The sequence below is a fragment of the Protomyctophum parallelum genome (assembly GCF_964188405.1).
Source record: "Protomyctophum parallelum genome assembly, chromosome: 3".
NCBI lineage: Eukaryota > Metazoa > Chordata > Actinopteri > Myctophiformes > Myctophidae > Protomyctophum > Protomyctophum parallelum.
This window is the reverse complement of record NC_139698.1, coordinates 47,243,583-47,260,979: the sequence shown is the minus strand read 5'-3', so window position 1 is coordinate 47,260,979 and position 17,397 is coordinate 47,243,583. Positions and strand designations below refer to the sequence as shown.

The 17,397-nt window shown below is 44.6% G+C and overlaps 1 protein-coding gene across 2 annotated transcripts in view; it reads left to right on the top strand.

Moving 5' to 3' along the window:
- Nucleotides 1-17,187, top strand: part of lars2 (leucyl-tRNA synthetase 2, mitochondrial) — a 69,252-nt gene extending 52,065 nt beyond the window's left edge. For both annotated transcript variants that reach the window (XM_083760564.1, XM_083760563.1), the window contains exons 13-21: nucleotides 413-511; nucleotides 3,064-3,201; nucleotides 5,510-5,613; nucleotides 7,465-7,647; nucleotides 8,133-8,302; nucleotides 10,338-10,415; nucleotides 10,555-10,666; nucleotides 12,925-13,052; nucleotides 16,516-17,187. In XM_083760564.1, the coding sequence (XP_083616690.1) occupies nucleotides 413-511; nucleotides 3,064-3,201; nucleotides 5,510-5,613; nucleotides 7,465-7,647; nucleotides 8,133-8,302; nucleotides 10,338-10,415; nucleotides 10,555-10,666; nucleotides 12,925-13,052; nucleotides 16,516-16,695 (1,192 nt within the window). In that variant the 3' untranslated portion in view covers nucleotides 16,696-17,187. The remainder of the gene's footprint in view (nucleotides 1-412; nucleotides 512-3,063; nucleotides 3,202-5,509; nucleotides 5,614-7,464; nucleotides 7,648-8,132; nucleotides 8,303-10,337; nucleotides 10,416-10,554; nucleotides 10,667-12,924; nucleotides 13,053-16,515) is intronic.
- The last annotated feature ends 210 nt before the right edge of the window (nucleotides 17,188-17,397 follow it).

The following is a 17,397-nucleotide window of genomic DNA, read 5'->3' as shown; positions in this document are numbered from 1 at the left end:
ACTCCGTATAGCTGTTCACTGGTTTTCTTCAAATTCATAGAAACTCTACTGGGTCTCAATAATGATGAACTGAGTTTCCTTTTTACCTTAAATTATACCTACTCAGTACTTATTGTTGCTGTCAGTGTCGGGCAGAAACCTCTTTAACTCTTATCTCCATACTTTTCGTGTTTTTTTCATACTTTTACGTCCTATTGGTCACCCGCCAAACCCGCCACAACGCAGCCTGTTTCGAGCTTGTAGATCTGCTGCTTTTGCTGTTTTTTAATTAGAATCCTGAAAAGTAACCGTTTTGGACATATGGGGTTTCCACCTGACAGAGATGACATACTGCATCTCCCTAAAGCAGAAGGCCGTTTACAGTGTGTGTGTTATAGTATGCAAACTGAGACTCAGCCTCTCTCTATTGCAGGTGTAAAGGGCCAGCCAGGAGGGAGACGGACACAATGGACACGTTTGTGGACTCAGCCTGGTATTATTTCAGATACACGGACCCCCACAACCAGGACAGGTAGGTCATCTGCCCACAGGCTCGGCCTGACTTAAAGCTGTGGTTCCACAAGCTTTTTTTTAACTTTGAGCCCCTCTTCTTGTATAACAAGAGCTGAGACCACCCCCACGAACACACACACACACACACACTGCACTTGTGTTTTTCAATTAACCACTAAATCACAGCTTTACTCCTACGGGTTGGGGTGACACCTGTCAGCAGGGAGTGTTGGTCGGGAGCCTATGGAGAAAATGAATGGAGAATCATTTCCTGGGCCACTCGTCGTTCTGAAAGGGGGCGGGCCTGCCACGCTCTATTGCGAGAACCGAGAAAACAGGCCTCACAATTTATATTCCTCAAATTCTTCAATACCTGTGGGGACATTTAGCCCGTTGCAAGTATAGTACTACTACAAGCACATACTGTATGCGCGCACGCACAGTTGCACACATGCACGCACGCACACACACACACACACACACACACACACACACACACACAACCAACGTTCCGTTGATAGAGCCATGCCAGTCACCTGCAGGGAGGCTGGTGATACCCAGAGCTTGACAAAAGAGATTAATTTCCCGGCAGTGGCCCTGGCCTCACTGTTAAGCTGCTTTAAGAGAGACGGGGGTGGGGGGGAGATTGGTACTTTTCCTCTGTTCTCTCCGCCGCTCAGATTATGGCACAACAGAAAGAGCCAATTCCGACTGCTGTCGGGTGGAAACCTCGTATGTCCAAAACCGTCGCTTGTTTTATTTTAAAAACATTTTTGAAATAGTGAAAATAAGTACAAGCTTATAGATCTGGTATTTCTTCCTACTTTTGAGCAACACTCTTGGAGGATGATGTAGAGCATCAATTTACAAACAAAATAAACTGTCGCACGCAGGCAGGCAGGCAGCCACGCAGGCAGCCACGCAGGCAGGCAGGCAGCCATGCAGGCAGGTAGAGAGACAGGAAGAGAGACCAAGGGTAGTGTAACTGTAAGGTGTCACACAGAGATAGGAGGCTGTCATAAAAAGCATAAAGTACAGTCCCTGCATGGGTCATCATGGCTAACGGTATTTCAGCTGGCCTGTTCACATCCTGCACAGGAACGCTGTGTGTGTGTGCGTGCGTGTGCGTGTGCGTGTGCGTGTGCGTGTGCGTGTGTGTGTGTGTGTGTGTGTGTGTGTGTGTGTGTGTGTGTTAGTGAGAGATGTGCCCCACGGCAGGAGGATCCAGATGATGGTCTTTGGCGTCACACTGGTAGCCAAAGTGCCAATATTTTATTCTGGACACAGAGCAATGAAAACCAACATTTCGGCAGCTGTAACTGCCTTCGTTAGGAACACAACCTGAAGAAGGGAAGGAACGTTGGTTTCTATCGCCTTTTCACATCCTCAGACAGTAAAAAGTACAAAGAAATCATCAGTTAAAAGATATTCAACATTTTTCTAAAGTATTTCATAATGTTTTAACCAAAAATCTAATAATTTAATGAATAAAAATAAGAAGTACTGAAAATAGTAGATCCTCAAGCTCACAACAGGCTAATGAGCTTGTAGATCTGCTATTTTCACTAGTTTGGGTCCCAAATGTCTAATATCTCTTTTGGGGTCTGGAGCTAAATATGTTTCGGAACCACTGGTCTACAGTAAATTACACTTTTAGATCAATTCTGGACAGCTGAATAGCTGGTCTACAAGCACACAACGTCTAGCATTGTGAGGTGTTGTGAGCTTGTAGATCTGCTAATCTTTTGTGTGACACTCTTAAATGATGACCTACTAGAGGGTATTAATTTAGGGGAGGGGGGATAGAAAGTTCAAATATGGAGTTAGGAGGTTTCTGCCCATGAAATGTCTTTCTGTATGAGAGTGAAAAACAACAGTGAGAGAGAGATGAACCTCTGGGACACTGACTGGGCTTGTATGTGAGCAGTTCACTTTCCACTCTGTGTTGGATTAAGTGTGCCCCCTAGAGGCTACAAACAGTATATCTCTGCTGGCAGAAACCAACTACCTGTATGTACAAAATAATTGCATTACTGCCTCATCAAAGTTTGTATACATTGTCAGATACTTGCACGTAGCCCTTTGGCCTCTCCCACCCCAACAGTTGTTGGGGTGGGAGGCATCCTTAATGATACTAAGAGCCTTAGACCGGCAGCTACTGCTTGTAGATTGACTCAATTGTTGGCAGTGAAGAGCCTATGATACGCTGCGCAAGTTTTCACAACAGTTTGAGGAACCAATGGAGTTAGGAGGTTTAGTCGGAAGCCTTTTTTAAACATTTACAGTAATTGGTTTGATAATTCTAAAAACCCTCACGCAGACGTAAAGGGTGTTCAATAGCACTGATTTTGGTAAAAGATTTAAATGTAAAATCACAATATAACTTAAACCCTGAATAAGAATCTCTGATATCAGACTGACTTTTCTCTGAACACATGCGCATGCACAAAAAATATTCTCAGATGGGGGGGTCTGCGGCCAAATATAAATCAGTTTGGCGGTCCTTGACACAAAAAGAAAATGTTTGAGTACCACTGCTGTGCTCCAACCTCTCATGTCCCCCACCCGCAGGCCCTTTGAGCGCCCCCTGGTGGACCACTGGCTGCCCGTGGACGTGTACATCGGAGGGAAGGAGCACGCCGTCATGCACCTGTACTACGCACGCTTCTTCAGTCACTTCTGCAAGGACCAGGGCCTGGTGACACACAGGTAACCTAATACTAGGACCAGGGCCTGGTGACACACAGGTAACCTAATACTATGACCAGGGCCTGGTGACACACAGGTAACCTAATACTAGGACCAGGGCCTGGTGACACACAGGTAACCTAATACTAGGACCAGGGCCTGGTGACACACAGGTAACCTAATGCTAGGACCAGGGCCTGGTGACACACAGGTAACCTAATGCTAGGACCAGGGCCTGCTGACACACAGGTAACCTAATGCTAGGACCAGGACCTGGTGACACACAGGTAAACTTTTTTCATCCCCAAAAATGACCCCATCACACTAACGGTTGCCCAACTGCCCGTGCGCAAGAAAATAAAACATTCGGCAAGTGGAGTTTGCTTTCAGATTGTCCGACGGGCAAGCGCATTCTGTCTTCATTAAAAGTTGTTGGCTATTCATGAAATGAATACACTTTTTTTAGCAGACACACTCATTCTGTTTTTGTGACTGTCGCCACTCAGCAGTTATCGTTTGGATTTGTTCTACAAGTGTACATTTTACCTATCATTTTATATTCGGGCAAGTGGGCATGACCTCTGAGACCTTAGTGTCAACCCGTGCCATGGAGCCTTAAATTAATGTAGGTTTGTCGTGTTTTGATGTTTTCGTTTTTGATGCCCATATCCATTAAGATAACATATCCGATGCGATGCGGGAGTGCGGAGTAGCCAACATCAACTCGGTACAACTGGATCGCTGTACCTCATGCAATTATTTTTGCATAATCGTCAATCGTTTCCATGTCGTGAACATTTCTTTGAAAAATAGCAGAAATAGCAGATCTCCAAGCTTACAACACGTGTAGATATATTTCCGAGAGCACTTTTTATTTGATCAGTTATTTCTTTGTATATTGAAGTTATTTGTCATATCTGCCCTGTGCAATTTGTGATTACGAAGCCTAAAAGAAATTTGTAATGTTCCAATGTTTAATGCCACACACAATTAAATCGTTAATCACAATAACGTTAATTGTTAATCACATGACAATTAATCATCAACTTAAATGTGTAATCGTGACAGCTCTATCATCATCCCATACAAGCATTCCAGGCAAGTGCCCTTCGGACTTTCAGATCCAGTTCCATTGAGGCAGTCCAGTCCAGGCACTGAGATATTTGAAGTCCTCGACTACCTTGAGCACCGTCCCGCTGGCAGTGGTTTAGTCCTCAATGTTAAATGTCATTCAGTTGTCTTGGCATTGAGCTTGCGACCATTCCTCCTGCCCTTCAGTAGTCAGTAGTCCCCTTCCTTTCTCTGCTGTGCTCGAGACTAGGCAATGCCATCTGCAATGCATAGTCTACACACTATGTTTTTCAAAATTTGTAACATATGTCGTTTTTCGCAGAATGTCCCGGATGTGAGAAAAAGAACATATCTACAAGTTCACAACGTGCTGCAGCGTCATGCTATGCTCTAGGATAAGTGTTGTAGCAAAACATTTGGCACGAAATTTGGAATGGAATTAAACCATTCTATATTCCATGCTTTATTTTTGCTACACTGCCTGTTTTGGGGCATTGCACATAGGAGTAAGAGACTTGCTCTCGGCTGTGGCTCAGGAGGTAGAGCATGTCGAAGTGTCCTTGGGCAAGACACTGAACCCTACATTGCCTCCAATGAGTTGGTTGGTGCGAGCTTGCCACCATTGGTGTGTGAATGTGGGAAGTGAGGACGCTGGCGTCGACTGTTCGCCGCTTCACCTCCCAATGTATGAATTAATTAACCATTGTAAAGCGCTTTGAGCACTTGGAAAAGCACTATAAAAATGCAATTAATTAAAATCAATTCAATTCATGGCTTGCTTTTGTGTTGGGGTAACATCACTGAAGGCAGTTTCAGTGTGTGCGTGCATCTTTTTTTTTAACAAATCTCTTTATTGATTTTAAGCAGAAAAGAAAAGCACTCGAATCTAAACCAACAAAAGAAGTCTGCAATTTTCAAGAGGAGTAAAAACACGGAATTGGGCGGCGGGGTGGGTTGCTCTGTTCAATGTGCCAATGTGGTGCAATGTCTTTGTGCTGCTTTCACATTTCACTCCAGAGCAGGGGCTCCCCTAACCGTTCCATGCCGAGGGCTACGGCTGTCCCCAACATGACATTTTACTTGACATTTGATGATTTAATTATATCGCTGCTGTTGGGCATTATCAAACTGGGGGTCCTTAAAATGTAAATATTGGGAACCACTGGTCTAGAACATTAGCCACACGTGTGCATGCATGGATGTGCATTCATTATGTATCTCATCATGTCTCTCTACTCCCACCACCCACACCCCTCAGGGAACCTTTTAAGAAGCTGCTGGTGCAGGGCCTGATCAAGGGCCAGACGTTTAGGCTGGCCGACAGTGGCCAGTACCTCCACAGAGACGATGTGGACTTCACAGGTACAGTAGCCCTCATTCATTCACCATCTGTGGAGGTACTGGCCCACAGTGACCAGTACCGCCACAGAGAATAATGTGGACATAACCAGGTACCAAAGGCCGCTCCCTCATTGATTGGTTGATTGATTCATTATTTCATTAATTCATTCACCATCTTCATCTGAGTTAGGGTCCACTTTGGCTGTGCAGAATAAATGCAGGCTATCTAGGGTGGTTAGGCAAGATCATTGGGAGGAACCATGAGCCACTCGGATGCATCCACAGGAAACGGACATTAAAGATGGACTCTCAAATAGTTGAGGACAACACACACCCATTACGAACTAATGGCCGGCAATGGCCGGCAATACAGAGCCTCAAAACTCACTAAAAGGGGCTCAGCTAGCTTTGTGCCTTCATTGATAGTTACAGTGAAGAGTAGACAGACAGGAAAGAGGGAGGGAGAGACACGCAGCAAAGGTCGTCATTAACAGGACTTGAAAATGTGACACGCTGTCAGGCCAAAGCCTGTATATGTGGCATGCTATGCCTGGACCGCTAGGCCAGTGGGCACCCCACAGTATATTATATTAGTAGCACTTATAGAATTGACTTTAATATATATTATGCTTTTAAGCACTAGTTTTTAAAATAGTTTATAATTATATAGTCTTTTTATAAATATAGTATCTGTGTATGCATGTATTGTGAACTTTTGTTGTCTTTTTAACCACTGCACAAAAGACATTTCCGAAAGGAAAAATGAAGAACAACCCAGCACTTTAAACAACCCATCAGCACCACAGTGTCGTCTCCCAGACGTGAACCTCCGGTTGAAGAGCGCTCTCTCTGAACCGCTGTCTTGCTTTAGTCGTTTGACTCGTTTCCTCCTCCACTCTCTCTGTTGCCTTGGTAACGAGACATAAACGGGAGCTTGGAGACGGTGCCAGAGGGCGAGGAGGGAAAAACCTGTCCTTCATCTTCCTCCGAGTGATTTTGTGTCACAAATCTCTTGGCTTCTTCTTCAAACGTGTTGTGGCCACAGCTGGATAGGAGGTGGTTAATATTATTCGGCCTTGGTGTGTTCAAAAGTTGGTGACGCCGACCTTCTTGGTGGCCCCCTAGACAAAGCACACATGGATGCTTTTGAACACGCATCGGGGTGAAGTGGTCCTTTGAGTGCAGTACTTGAGTTTCCGACACTGTCCCCTGCAGGCAGGGTGGAAAGTAACTACGTAGATTTACTTAAGTACAATTTTGAGGAATTTGTACTTTACTTGAGTATTTCCCATTTCGAATACTTTTACTTCTACTCCACTACATTTCAGGTCCAACATTTTTACCTTTACTTCACTATATTTATTTGAAAACTTTAGTTACTAGTTACTTTGTAGATTATTTGTATTATATTACAAAACATACAGCAACAACTTCAGCCCTATTTACATTTCGGCCATTTGAAAATGGCATATCTACAAGAACACAATGCGACGCATTGTGAGCTTGTAGATCGGCTATTTTCAAAATATTTTTATACATTTAAAAAAAAAGACATTCTGCTTAGTGAGTACTTAATACTTTTGGTACTTTTAAGTACATTTTGAAGCCAATACTTTTGTACTTTTTACTCGAGTACATTTTGAATTCCGGAATTTTTACTTGTAGCAGAGTAGTTCTACATTGTATTGATACTTTTACTTAAGTAATGGATTTCATTTTTATAGCACTTTCCCAAGGGCTCAAAGTGCTTTACAATGGTCCATTCATTCATACATTGGGAGGTGAATCAGCGAACAGTCGACGCCAGCGTCAATCACAGGCTTAAAAGTAAAACAACTGAGTGCTTTTTCCACCACTGTCCCCTGGCTGCAGGCGAGGAGGCGGTGTCACGGCATGGCCAGCAGCGCCTCCAAGTGACCTGGGAGAAGATGAGTAAGTCCAAGAACAACGGCCTGGACCCGCAGGACGTGGTCTCGCAGTACGGCATCGACACGGTACGGCTCTACCTCCTGTATGCTGGGCCGCCCGAAAAGGACATCCTCTGGGACGCCAAGAGTGAGTCCACCACACACTGTAATACCACGGCTTCCTACACATTTTAGCCTGCGTGACCCAAAACAGAAAATGGACTTAAACTAGTGAAAATAGCAGATCTACAAGCTCACAACGTGACGCTTCACACCGCACTGTGCGCTTGTAGATCGTCTATTTTCACTACATAAGGGGACCCATAACAATGTGTCTTCGACCCACAAAAAGTGGGGAAAAGTTCTGCATTACGCTGTTTCCCAAACAGTGTATTCGGTGTGTGTGTGTGTGTGTGTGTGTGTGTGTGTGTGTCGGTGTGGGTGTGTGGGTGGGTGGGTGGGTGGGGCGTTCTGCGCTGGCAGTCTCGTCTGTGGCACTGAACTTCAAACACTTTTTTTCAAATTAATTTCACGAATATTGTGTGTGTGTGTGTGTGTGTGTGTGTGTGTGTGTGTGTGTGTGTGTGTGTGTGTGTGTGTGTGTGTGTGTGTGTGTGTGTGTGTGTGTTGCAGCGGACGCCCTGCCAGGCGTTCTGCGCTGGCAGTCTCGTCTGTGGCAGCTGGTGTCCAAGCTGAGGGGAGCCCGTCAGCTGGGGGACGTCCCCTGTCCCTCCAGGCTGAAGAACAAAGACCAGGCCGAGGTCACACGCATCTGGACCAACAAGAACTATGCCATTCAAGAGGTATGACCAAGATCTGTGGCGTTAATTCAAAATTCTAAACAATTTCAACTTTAATTCATTCTGACCACTAGATGTCTCTGGTGCACTTGTTTTGAAGAATCTGAAGTATGCAGATTCATATGAAGACACATTATGTAAGACTTTATTATTATTATTATTATTTTCCAATGTAAGAAGCCAGGTTTAAATTCTAACCTAAAGATTTTGAATATAGGTGTTTTAATTATGGTTAGGTTAGAGCAGGGGTCTTCAGGCCAAGGACCCCTTAGCTGAGAGAGAGAGATAAAGCAGGGACCCCCACTACATATTGGATTCATGTTAAATGTGTGTTTTCAGACATTTATCCACTTAAAAACCACAATTGTTTGTAAACTTGACCTTTGGCTTTGTACTTGGTCTGCACTTTTTCACTATACAACAAACCTTGTTGATCGTATAATGTTTGGCTAATGCCCCCCCCCCCCCCAGAATAGGGATGCAAGGGTTCAAGTGGTTAATGTAAAAATAAATAAATCAGCTGAGCACATTCCGTGCTCATACAGACACACAACGCTGTGCATAGGAGAGCCGCTCAAAAACTAAACTCCATAATCCTATATCACACAAAGATGTGGCAACCCCCGACATGACTTGTCTATTATAGTTCTATACTAGATCTCTTTTCCACTAGTCCCTCTCTAACTTTTTCGTCTAGTTTTTATTTGTTGACGAAATTGTCAATTATATTTAGTCTTATAGTTTTAGTCGTGATAGCTTAGTTTTGATTAACTTTTTGTCAGTGAAAAAAGGTAGTCTTGATCGGTTTTACTCGACAAAATAAACAGCGTTAATTCAGTGGTCAATTCAGTGGTCACTGGTCCAGAGGTGAGCTGTGCGTCAGTCATTTACACACAGGCCTGTTGTTGACAGTGTTGACACGCCTGTAGAATCCCAGGTAACTGAACACCCGTGGAATGAAGGGGCGAGAGATGCGGGGAATGAGAATGTGTTTTAAATCCAGCCTCACTGCTTTTCCGCTGTATAAATAGCCCTCCTGTTCACTGCAAGGTTTTTAATTCACTAGTCTAAACCCTCCCCTCGTCACCCTCCCTTGAGGGTCTGGTGCTTTTACAGGAGGCAAGAGCCTGTCCTTTGATCTGCCCGGCTAAAAAAAAAAAGGGCTCTGCCTAAAAGGGTCGTTTCCCAGCATGCCGATGTGCACAATGATTGCTCGTGGCGGCAGTGTCCTTTCACTTAATGGTGGTGGGAATCCTCATCAGTGGTGGAAAATTACTAATATTTTTTTTTTTACTTAAGTAAAAGTATCAATTCTGCAATGTAGAAATACTGTTACAAGTAAATGTCTGGAATTAAAAATGTACTTACGTACAAAAGTGTACTGAAAGTGCCTAATAAAGTTCAAATACTCATTATGCAGAATGTCCCATTCAAATTTTCAATTCAACCCGGTCCCCTCTTCTGAACCCGTCAGTGTTTCTCATGCCACTGTTGGGCAGGCCTCTGAAATGTCCACAGCCCTCTTCTGAGTCACGGAGGCCCTCGTTTCATCAATGGAAAGCGGTGCAGATACGAGGCTTCCGAGTGCATGCGGGAGTCACATCGCAACAGGGCTCACGTGTGGTTTGTTATCAGGCGGTCATATCCTGCCAGTCACAGTGTAAGAATGGTGGGGTGTTCTTAACTGTGTGTAGAAAAGGCCTGTGCTCACATGAGCAGTGCAGTGTGCGACTGCTCATGTATTAAAGCTGGTACGTCGGGCGTAGGGTCACTTCCAGACAGACAGACAGACAGACAGAGACAGACAGACAGACAGACAGACAGACAGACAGACAGACAGACAGACAGACAGACAGACAGACAGACAGACAGACAGACAGACAGACAGACAGACAGACAGACAGACAGAGTTTAGAGTTTTATTAGAGCTGTGTGTAAGTTGATTGTATAAGCAGGTAGGATGTTTCGTTTCATTAATATGTCAGACAGACAGACGTATCAGACCAGCAACTGATGTTTGGCATGGTGATGTCTGCAGGTAACCGCCCACCTCACAGAGGACTTCCTGTTCAACGCGGCCATTTCCCGCCTGATGGGTCTGACCAACACACTGACTGTGAGTACACACACACACACATGCACATGCACATGCACATGCACACGCACACGCACACACACACACACACATTCACTCACACTCATGACCACTTTTTTAAATGTGTGCGTCTGTATGTGTGTCTGCGTGCGTGTGTCAGGCTGTGACAGCCAGGGTGGTGCAGAACAGTGTGGAGTTTGAGGAGGCTCTGGCTGTGTTGTGTGTGATGACAGCCCCCATGGCCCCCCATCTGACCTCTGAACTCTGGACAGGTGGGTGTCATTCACAAAACACACACACACACACACACACACACACACACACACACACACACACACACACACACACACACACACACACACACACACACACACACAAGTCTGCACTCACACAAAGCAGGAGTCAGTTTCAATGTTATCTCATCACACACCTTTGATTGATTGAATAATTGATTTGTCAGACATGCAAACGCACAAGGAACAGTCACTGCCTGAATCAGACAGAATCCAGACTGGTTGCTATGCACGTTCCCCGTAAAGCAGCGACACGCAGTCGTCCCCTACCCTCACTGTCTCCTCTTGACTTGGTGGCTCTGTGGTGATGGAGGCTGATGTGGACTGGCCAATAAAGGCGTCACTTGTTTAACGTCTCTGTCGGTAGCAGAACGACGAGCTCAAAGCACGCTGCGTCACACCGTCTTTCTTAGATCGTAGATTTGCTACTTTTGATGCTTTTGTGTGACACTGAAATATGATCAAGTCAACTTATATATGTTTCAATCGTTTCAATTGATTTTTAGTAGTAAAATAGTAGTAGTAGTAGTAGTAGTAAGGTAGTAGTAGAAGTAATATTGCATTGCATCGCAGCCTTCCAATCAGCCTTGTCAATTATTCAGCCTCATCCTGTACGTCCACTTACCTAGTTGGCAGCAGATAATAATGACTGCAGGTACTCGACCTGTCATGTCACGTTGACCTGTGTTTGGTTGTAATTGTTCCCACTTCCCAGTGTGTGCACTCACTGCACTAGCAGCGCTGAGAGTTGCGATTGCATAATTGTATAGCCTATGCTGCCTTCCAATTATACCTTAAAGTCAAAAATGGTTTAATCAAGCTACTTTTTAAGTCCGATAATACACATTGACAAAAGAAAAATAGTTTTTTTTATCATTGAGGCCTTCTTGTTTACACCACACCCTGCTGATGTCATTTCATAAACACTGTAGCGCTTCACATTTGAATCCATTCAACATTCAGCCTGTTAGTGTTATCGGAATCTTTATTGTCGATGAACATTTTTCGTCATCGGCAAACCTTTTTTCTTTTCTCATCTCTGGGACCCCCGATCGATACTGTAAAATCCTCAATGTTTATTGAGTTACAGACTCATATATATGTCCATTTGTACCCTTGGCGGTCCCTGGACCTGACGTTGATACACACACGTGTATATGGACAACGGCAGCTATTAGCCATGTAATCCATGGAGTTGCAATGTCGTGGGTTCGAATCCCGACAACATGTGGCATCCCCTCCCTCCCATGTCTCTCTCCACTCTACTCTCTCTGTCTGGTACAGCAGCAGAACTGGCATGAAGCACGTGATTATAAATATACATGTATAATTATAAACCTTGCAGAACTGTTGCACTGAGTTCAACTCGGTGTTAAGGACATTCTTTGAAATCTGTGGAGAAGGAATTATTATAGTGAACCATAGAAAACGGACACCAAACAAACAATTTCAGATGACTAAAGTCAAGATTTGCTGTCAAAATCAACACTAGATTGACGTGACGATTGACGTGACGAGTGACGAGTTGGACGAGAGGTGAAGTCGTATTCATGGACAAGAGATCAGGGTTGTGTCACCTCTGCTGCAGTCCACCACAGCGCACATGCGCGCACACACACACACGCACGCACGTGCGCGCGCAGACACGCAGGACAGAGGAAGCTGACATCCTTCCCGTTCCTCTGCTGTTGGGATGTGTACTTTTCTTTTCCAAGTCAGAGGTTAAGCTGCTGTTTTGCCACAATCTGGATCAGTTTCTGTTCTGCAAAACAAAGTCCTTAAGGTCCATAGATAACTCATACAGGAAGGATGCAGAACTTTATTCTCATGAGAAAAGAAAGTGGGCGACACATATTCAAATGAAATGAATAGTGAATACACAACACGAGTATAATAATATATTATAATATAAGTGTAATGGGAACCCTAATCTGCCAAATTATTTTATTGTCTGTTGCATTTTAATGGTCTTCTAGTGTGTTCTTCTAAGTCTAGGCATAATTCCTTGTACTAACGCGTCGCTCCAAATTTGGTGACGTCAGTGTTCTCCGCTGTTTTCTACCGGGGAGGGGAGGGGAAGAGGGTGGAGGGGGGCAGGTGTAATCTGGCTACCTTTTTATAAGTCCTCAGAAGCTTTAATATTGTAACCACGAGGTAGCGACAATTTAGTAAAGGGCCGCTAACATCGACCTCAACCTGAGAAAGGATTCAGAGAAGATTGTTGTGTGTCACAACAGGTCTGTGCCAGGTGAACAACCCCCTCAGCCCCCTCCTCAGGCGGGGTGGAGATGTACTGCAGCAGCCCTGGCCCACGGTAGACCCCCAGTACCTGGAGGTCCCTGACACTGTGGAGCTCCGTGTACAGGTTTGTGCACACACATGCGCGTGCGCACACACACACACACACACACATTGTTGTTCTTTATTTAATTCCACAAATTTCAATTAATTTTACAAGGAAACAAATATAACGGGGTTGACAGTGGACAGTGGCCTTGAGTTTGACCTTTCATCGTCAAAGGTCATTTAGCCAAATGAAAATCACGTGTGACTGTTTCACATATTTTTTTGTTATAGTGGAAAATATGGGTGCAATGTCATTTTGACAAAATTAACCTGACATTGAACCCAAGCTGTCTTCAATGTACAGTATATGAGTAATAATAATAATAATAATAATAATGGATTTTATTTATAACGCACTTTACATTCGTGAGAAGGTGCAAATGCATGAAATAAAAACAGAAGAAACATCACACCACTGAAATCATCTAAGAAAAACGGGAACAGGCCCAGGCCGTAGCGTAACGGTCTGGGCACCGGACTGGTGATCCAGTCGCGGTGTGCCGCGGGTTCGACTCCCGGACCCGACACGGCCTTTACCGCATGTCATCCCCCCATCTCTCTCCCGTTTCCTGTCAGCCTACTTTCTATCCCTTAAAGAATCAATAAAGGCGTAAGCCGCAAAAAAATATCTTAAAAAAAAAAAAAAAAAAACGGGAACAAAACATTTAAAACATGAGGGCATAGCCAGAAAAATGCTTGCAGGGAAAAATGATTTGGGGGCGACCGAGCAGAAGGCCCGGTCGCCCATGGTGCGCAGGTTGGTCTTGGTGGGTTTGAGGAGGTTGCGAGTTGAGGGTTGTAGGGAGACTAATAAAGTATGACTAAGCCTATAACTCATAAATAGATAGAAGATGTTGTTCTTTGTCATTTGCACATCATGGCTTACAAAAGGATTGCGGCCTTTTGAGGTAATTTATTAAACGTCATTAACCCATTGACGCCTGGTGCAACGTATACGTTGTTCTACCCTTGATGCCGGCGCGTTCTCTGTGTCTCATCAGCTATTGCTATACATGTAGCAACATAACTATTTAAAAAAAATATCATCAGAATTTGAACGTTTTCAGAAACCTTAGGTCAGGCCCTAGAAGGCGTTCCCAGATTCGGCCTCAGGCATCAATGGGTTAAACATTCAGTAATTTATGTCTGTTGTCGCTCACACATGCAGACCTTCTGGCAGGTTATCTTTTCCAACTCTTTCAAGTGCTAGAGACGTGACTCTAATAATAGTCTCCTATATGCACACGTTTGCTCTTCACATGAGCTGACATTTTTACTCCGCTTCTTCTTAAACCAAACAGTTCCAAGATTGCACTCATACTCTGTAATTTTCAGAGCCTATGATTAGTGTGTTTGTGTGCGTGTGTACACGTGCACATGCACACACGCACGCGCTACTGCGTTTATGCGTGTGTGTGATCAAGGCTAGGTGGTACCCTTGTGTACATGTCAAGTGGCTGGTCATCTTCAGTCTGGAGAGACAAGTGGTGAATGATTACAGAGCATGTCACTCTCGTTCTCTCTCTTTCACTCTCATTGGCACAAACGTGTGTGTGTGTTCGTGTGTGTGTGTGTGTGTGCGTGCTTCAATTTCTATACTTGGTACACTAGTAATAGTAGACTTGGAGAAAGAGAAATAGTTACAACTTACAATGACAAAATGGTTAAGGTTTGTGTGTGTGCGCGTGCATGCGTGCCCCAGAGTACAAAGCCAGTCCGCTAGGCTTCCCTGCTGTGGAGGGCAGGATAAGATAGTCAGCTGCAATCAGATCAAAGGGTCTCCGCTGCGCATACACACATACACATTCTGATGCTCACTCATGCATGGACACAAATATACCTCCACCTGCACCCCCACTGGTCGCTCATCACACTGTCCAACATTCATTGTTTGCTTCACGGTTCATTGTCCACTTGGTATCCTGGTTTCTTTGACGCAATATACTGACAGAGGTAATGGCTGAATGCCCAAACAGCACTAATCCCCCCCCCCCCTCCCCTCCCCTCCCCCATCTCTCTCTCTCTCTCTCTCTCTCTCTCTCTCTCTCTCTCTCTCTCTCTCTCTCTCTCTCTCCTCAGTCAGCTGACTAGTGTGTGTGTGTGTGTGTGTGTGTGTGTGTGTGTGTGTGTATGCGTGCGTGCGTATTCCAGTGAAAGGAAAACCCCCACCGGCCGAACGGCTTGAACCCCTGGGTTTGTGCGGCTTTCATATCCCCACTTTCATTTCCTCCTCGCCGCGTTTGTTTTCGTTCGCTTGCATTCCTCGACAGATGAAATGTCTTAGTGCTGCGAATGCCCCCCTTGCCCCTCAAACACGGCCACGTGCACACACAAACACGAGCGCGCACAATGTCACACACATACTCGCACGCATGCGATCGTACACATACGTATCAGAGGAGCAGTCCTCGGGCGCTCGTGCGATGACGTTGTCGTTGGTTTTCGCTCGGAAAGCTTTCATGTGGCCTTGCGCGGTCCCGCGGAGCCAAGCTCACTTCCTCTGGCCTTTAATCACTGCCTGGGTCTGTCCCACAGCGCAGGCCAAGGTTAGAGTAGCCTTATACACACACACACACACACACACTTAATCATCATATGCCGACACATGAACAGTAAAATCCTCTGCTAAATGATCCCTTTGTAACTCTAAGTGAGTCCACAAATTTGTAGTCTCAAGAGTTACATTTTTACTGTGCATATAAACAAGCAGTTGTACACACATACAAATTGTCCTTTCCCAGTGGGGATAGAGCTTCTTGCTTGGGCTACAGTCAGTCGGAGACACAGGCTCATAAACACACTTGAAGCAGCATGTGTCCTCAACACAGTAGTGCAGACCAACCAACCACCCTTCCCATATCTGCCTCTGTTTTTAAATAGCTCTGTTTACACGGACTCTGTGTATTTTTTGCGAGCGTAGCTGGGTAAATAATGGTCAATTTGATGTTTGTCTGTTCATCCCTAGATAGCTGTGACCAAGTCGTCACAAATCTGGTGTGAAATGTGGAAAGCCAAGATGAGGACAGCTCGGAGGACAGTAGTTTAATTGCCAAGTGAATAACAGAGGTTATTACGAGGTTATCTCGTGCTCACGGGCAGGGATTTAATGACTAAATAGTAAAGGTGGTCACCCAGTGACACTAACACAGTTTTAATGTCCGTATGTAACGCCCAGGATTTGAACGTGGGTCTCCCGTGCACGAAGGAATGCTAAAGCCAAACATCTTAACCTCTAGCCTAAGAGGGAATCCCTCCTTGGCGCCAGGTGAGATATTAGGCTTTTTCTCTTCAGGGAGAGGGTCTGAGCTGCTACTACACAAACCCTGTGGGGTTTATAAGGTTAATCTCACCTCTAACAACAAAAACGAAAAAGTCATCATACAAAAAAAAGCAAAAAATGTGCTTAAGGACTAAATTAAGCACTCCACATAGAAGGAGGGTTTGGAAGGATTTCAACAACGTAACCTCCATCTGCTCCTCAGGTAAACAACCGGTTCTGTGGAACGGTGACGGTGCCCGTGCAGATGTCCCAGGATGCCGAGCGGGTGCTGCAGCTGGTGGTGGACAGCGCTCTGGGACGGAGTGTCCTGGGCGAGCGCAGCATCAAGAGAGCAGTCCTGTCCCAGAGGACCGCGCTTATCAACCTACTGGTCGACGAGTGACGTCTGCAGAGCGACAGCAAAGCCTGTCGAAAACAACTGGCCTGCGTACGTTCTCAGAAAGGTGGACTTCTGGTTCTTTACGTTGGACTGTACGATAGAATCAACCCACCTTTTGTACAAAATGTCAAGAATGTAATGTAAATATAATAAATGGTCATTTTATTAATGTTTTTATATATATATATATATATATATATGTTTTTCATCTTTGAAAGAGAAAGAGCTCGCACTTCCACTGTAAATAAGATGCAGGACAGACTGGTCAAGACAGGTAAAATAAATGGACTCCTCAAACTGTTATTATATTATTTCATTTATACATTAATGTATCCACACAACATGGTGTTATACTCTTCTTCAGAATTAATAGTGTCGGTACGTGCACAAACTGTGAGCAGTTTAATTTGACTGTGAGGACACTTATTCATTTTTTCACACTTAAGCCGTGTAGACTTCTAAATTAGCAGATCTACAAGTGAGTCTTTTTTTTCCTAGTGCTATTTTTGAAAATGAAAAATAAAAAGGGACGAGGCGACGTTAAGCTTCTGGACAACATGTGACCTCTGTTTCTTTTCCCGTTTAGCGAACATACTGTATACTGTAGATGTTCGTCAGGTGTTAACCTCATATGTCAAACAACTGTTACTTTTCAGGATTCAAATTCCAAAGTGGCAAAAGTAGCCGATTGACAAGCTCAAAGCG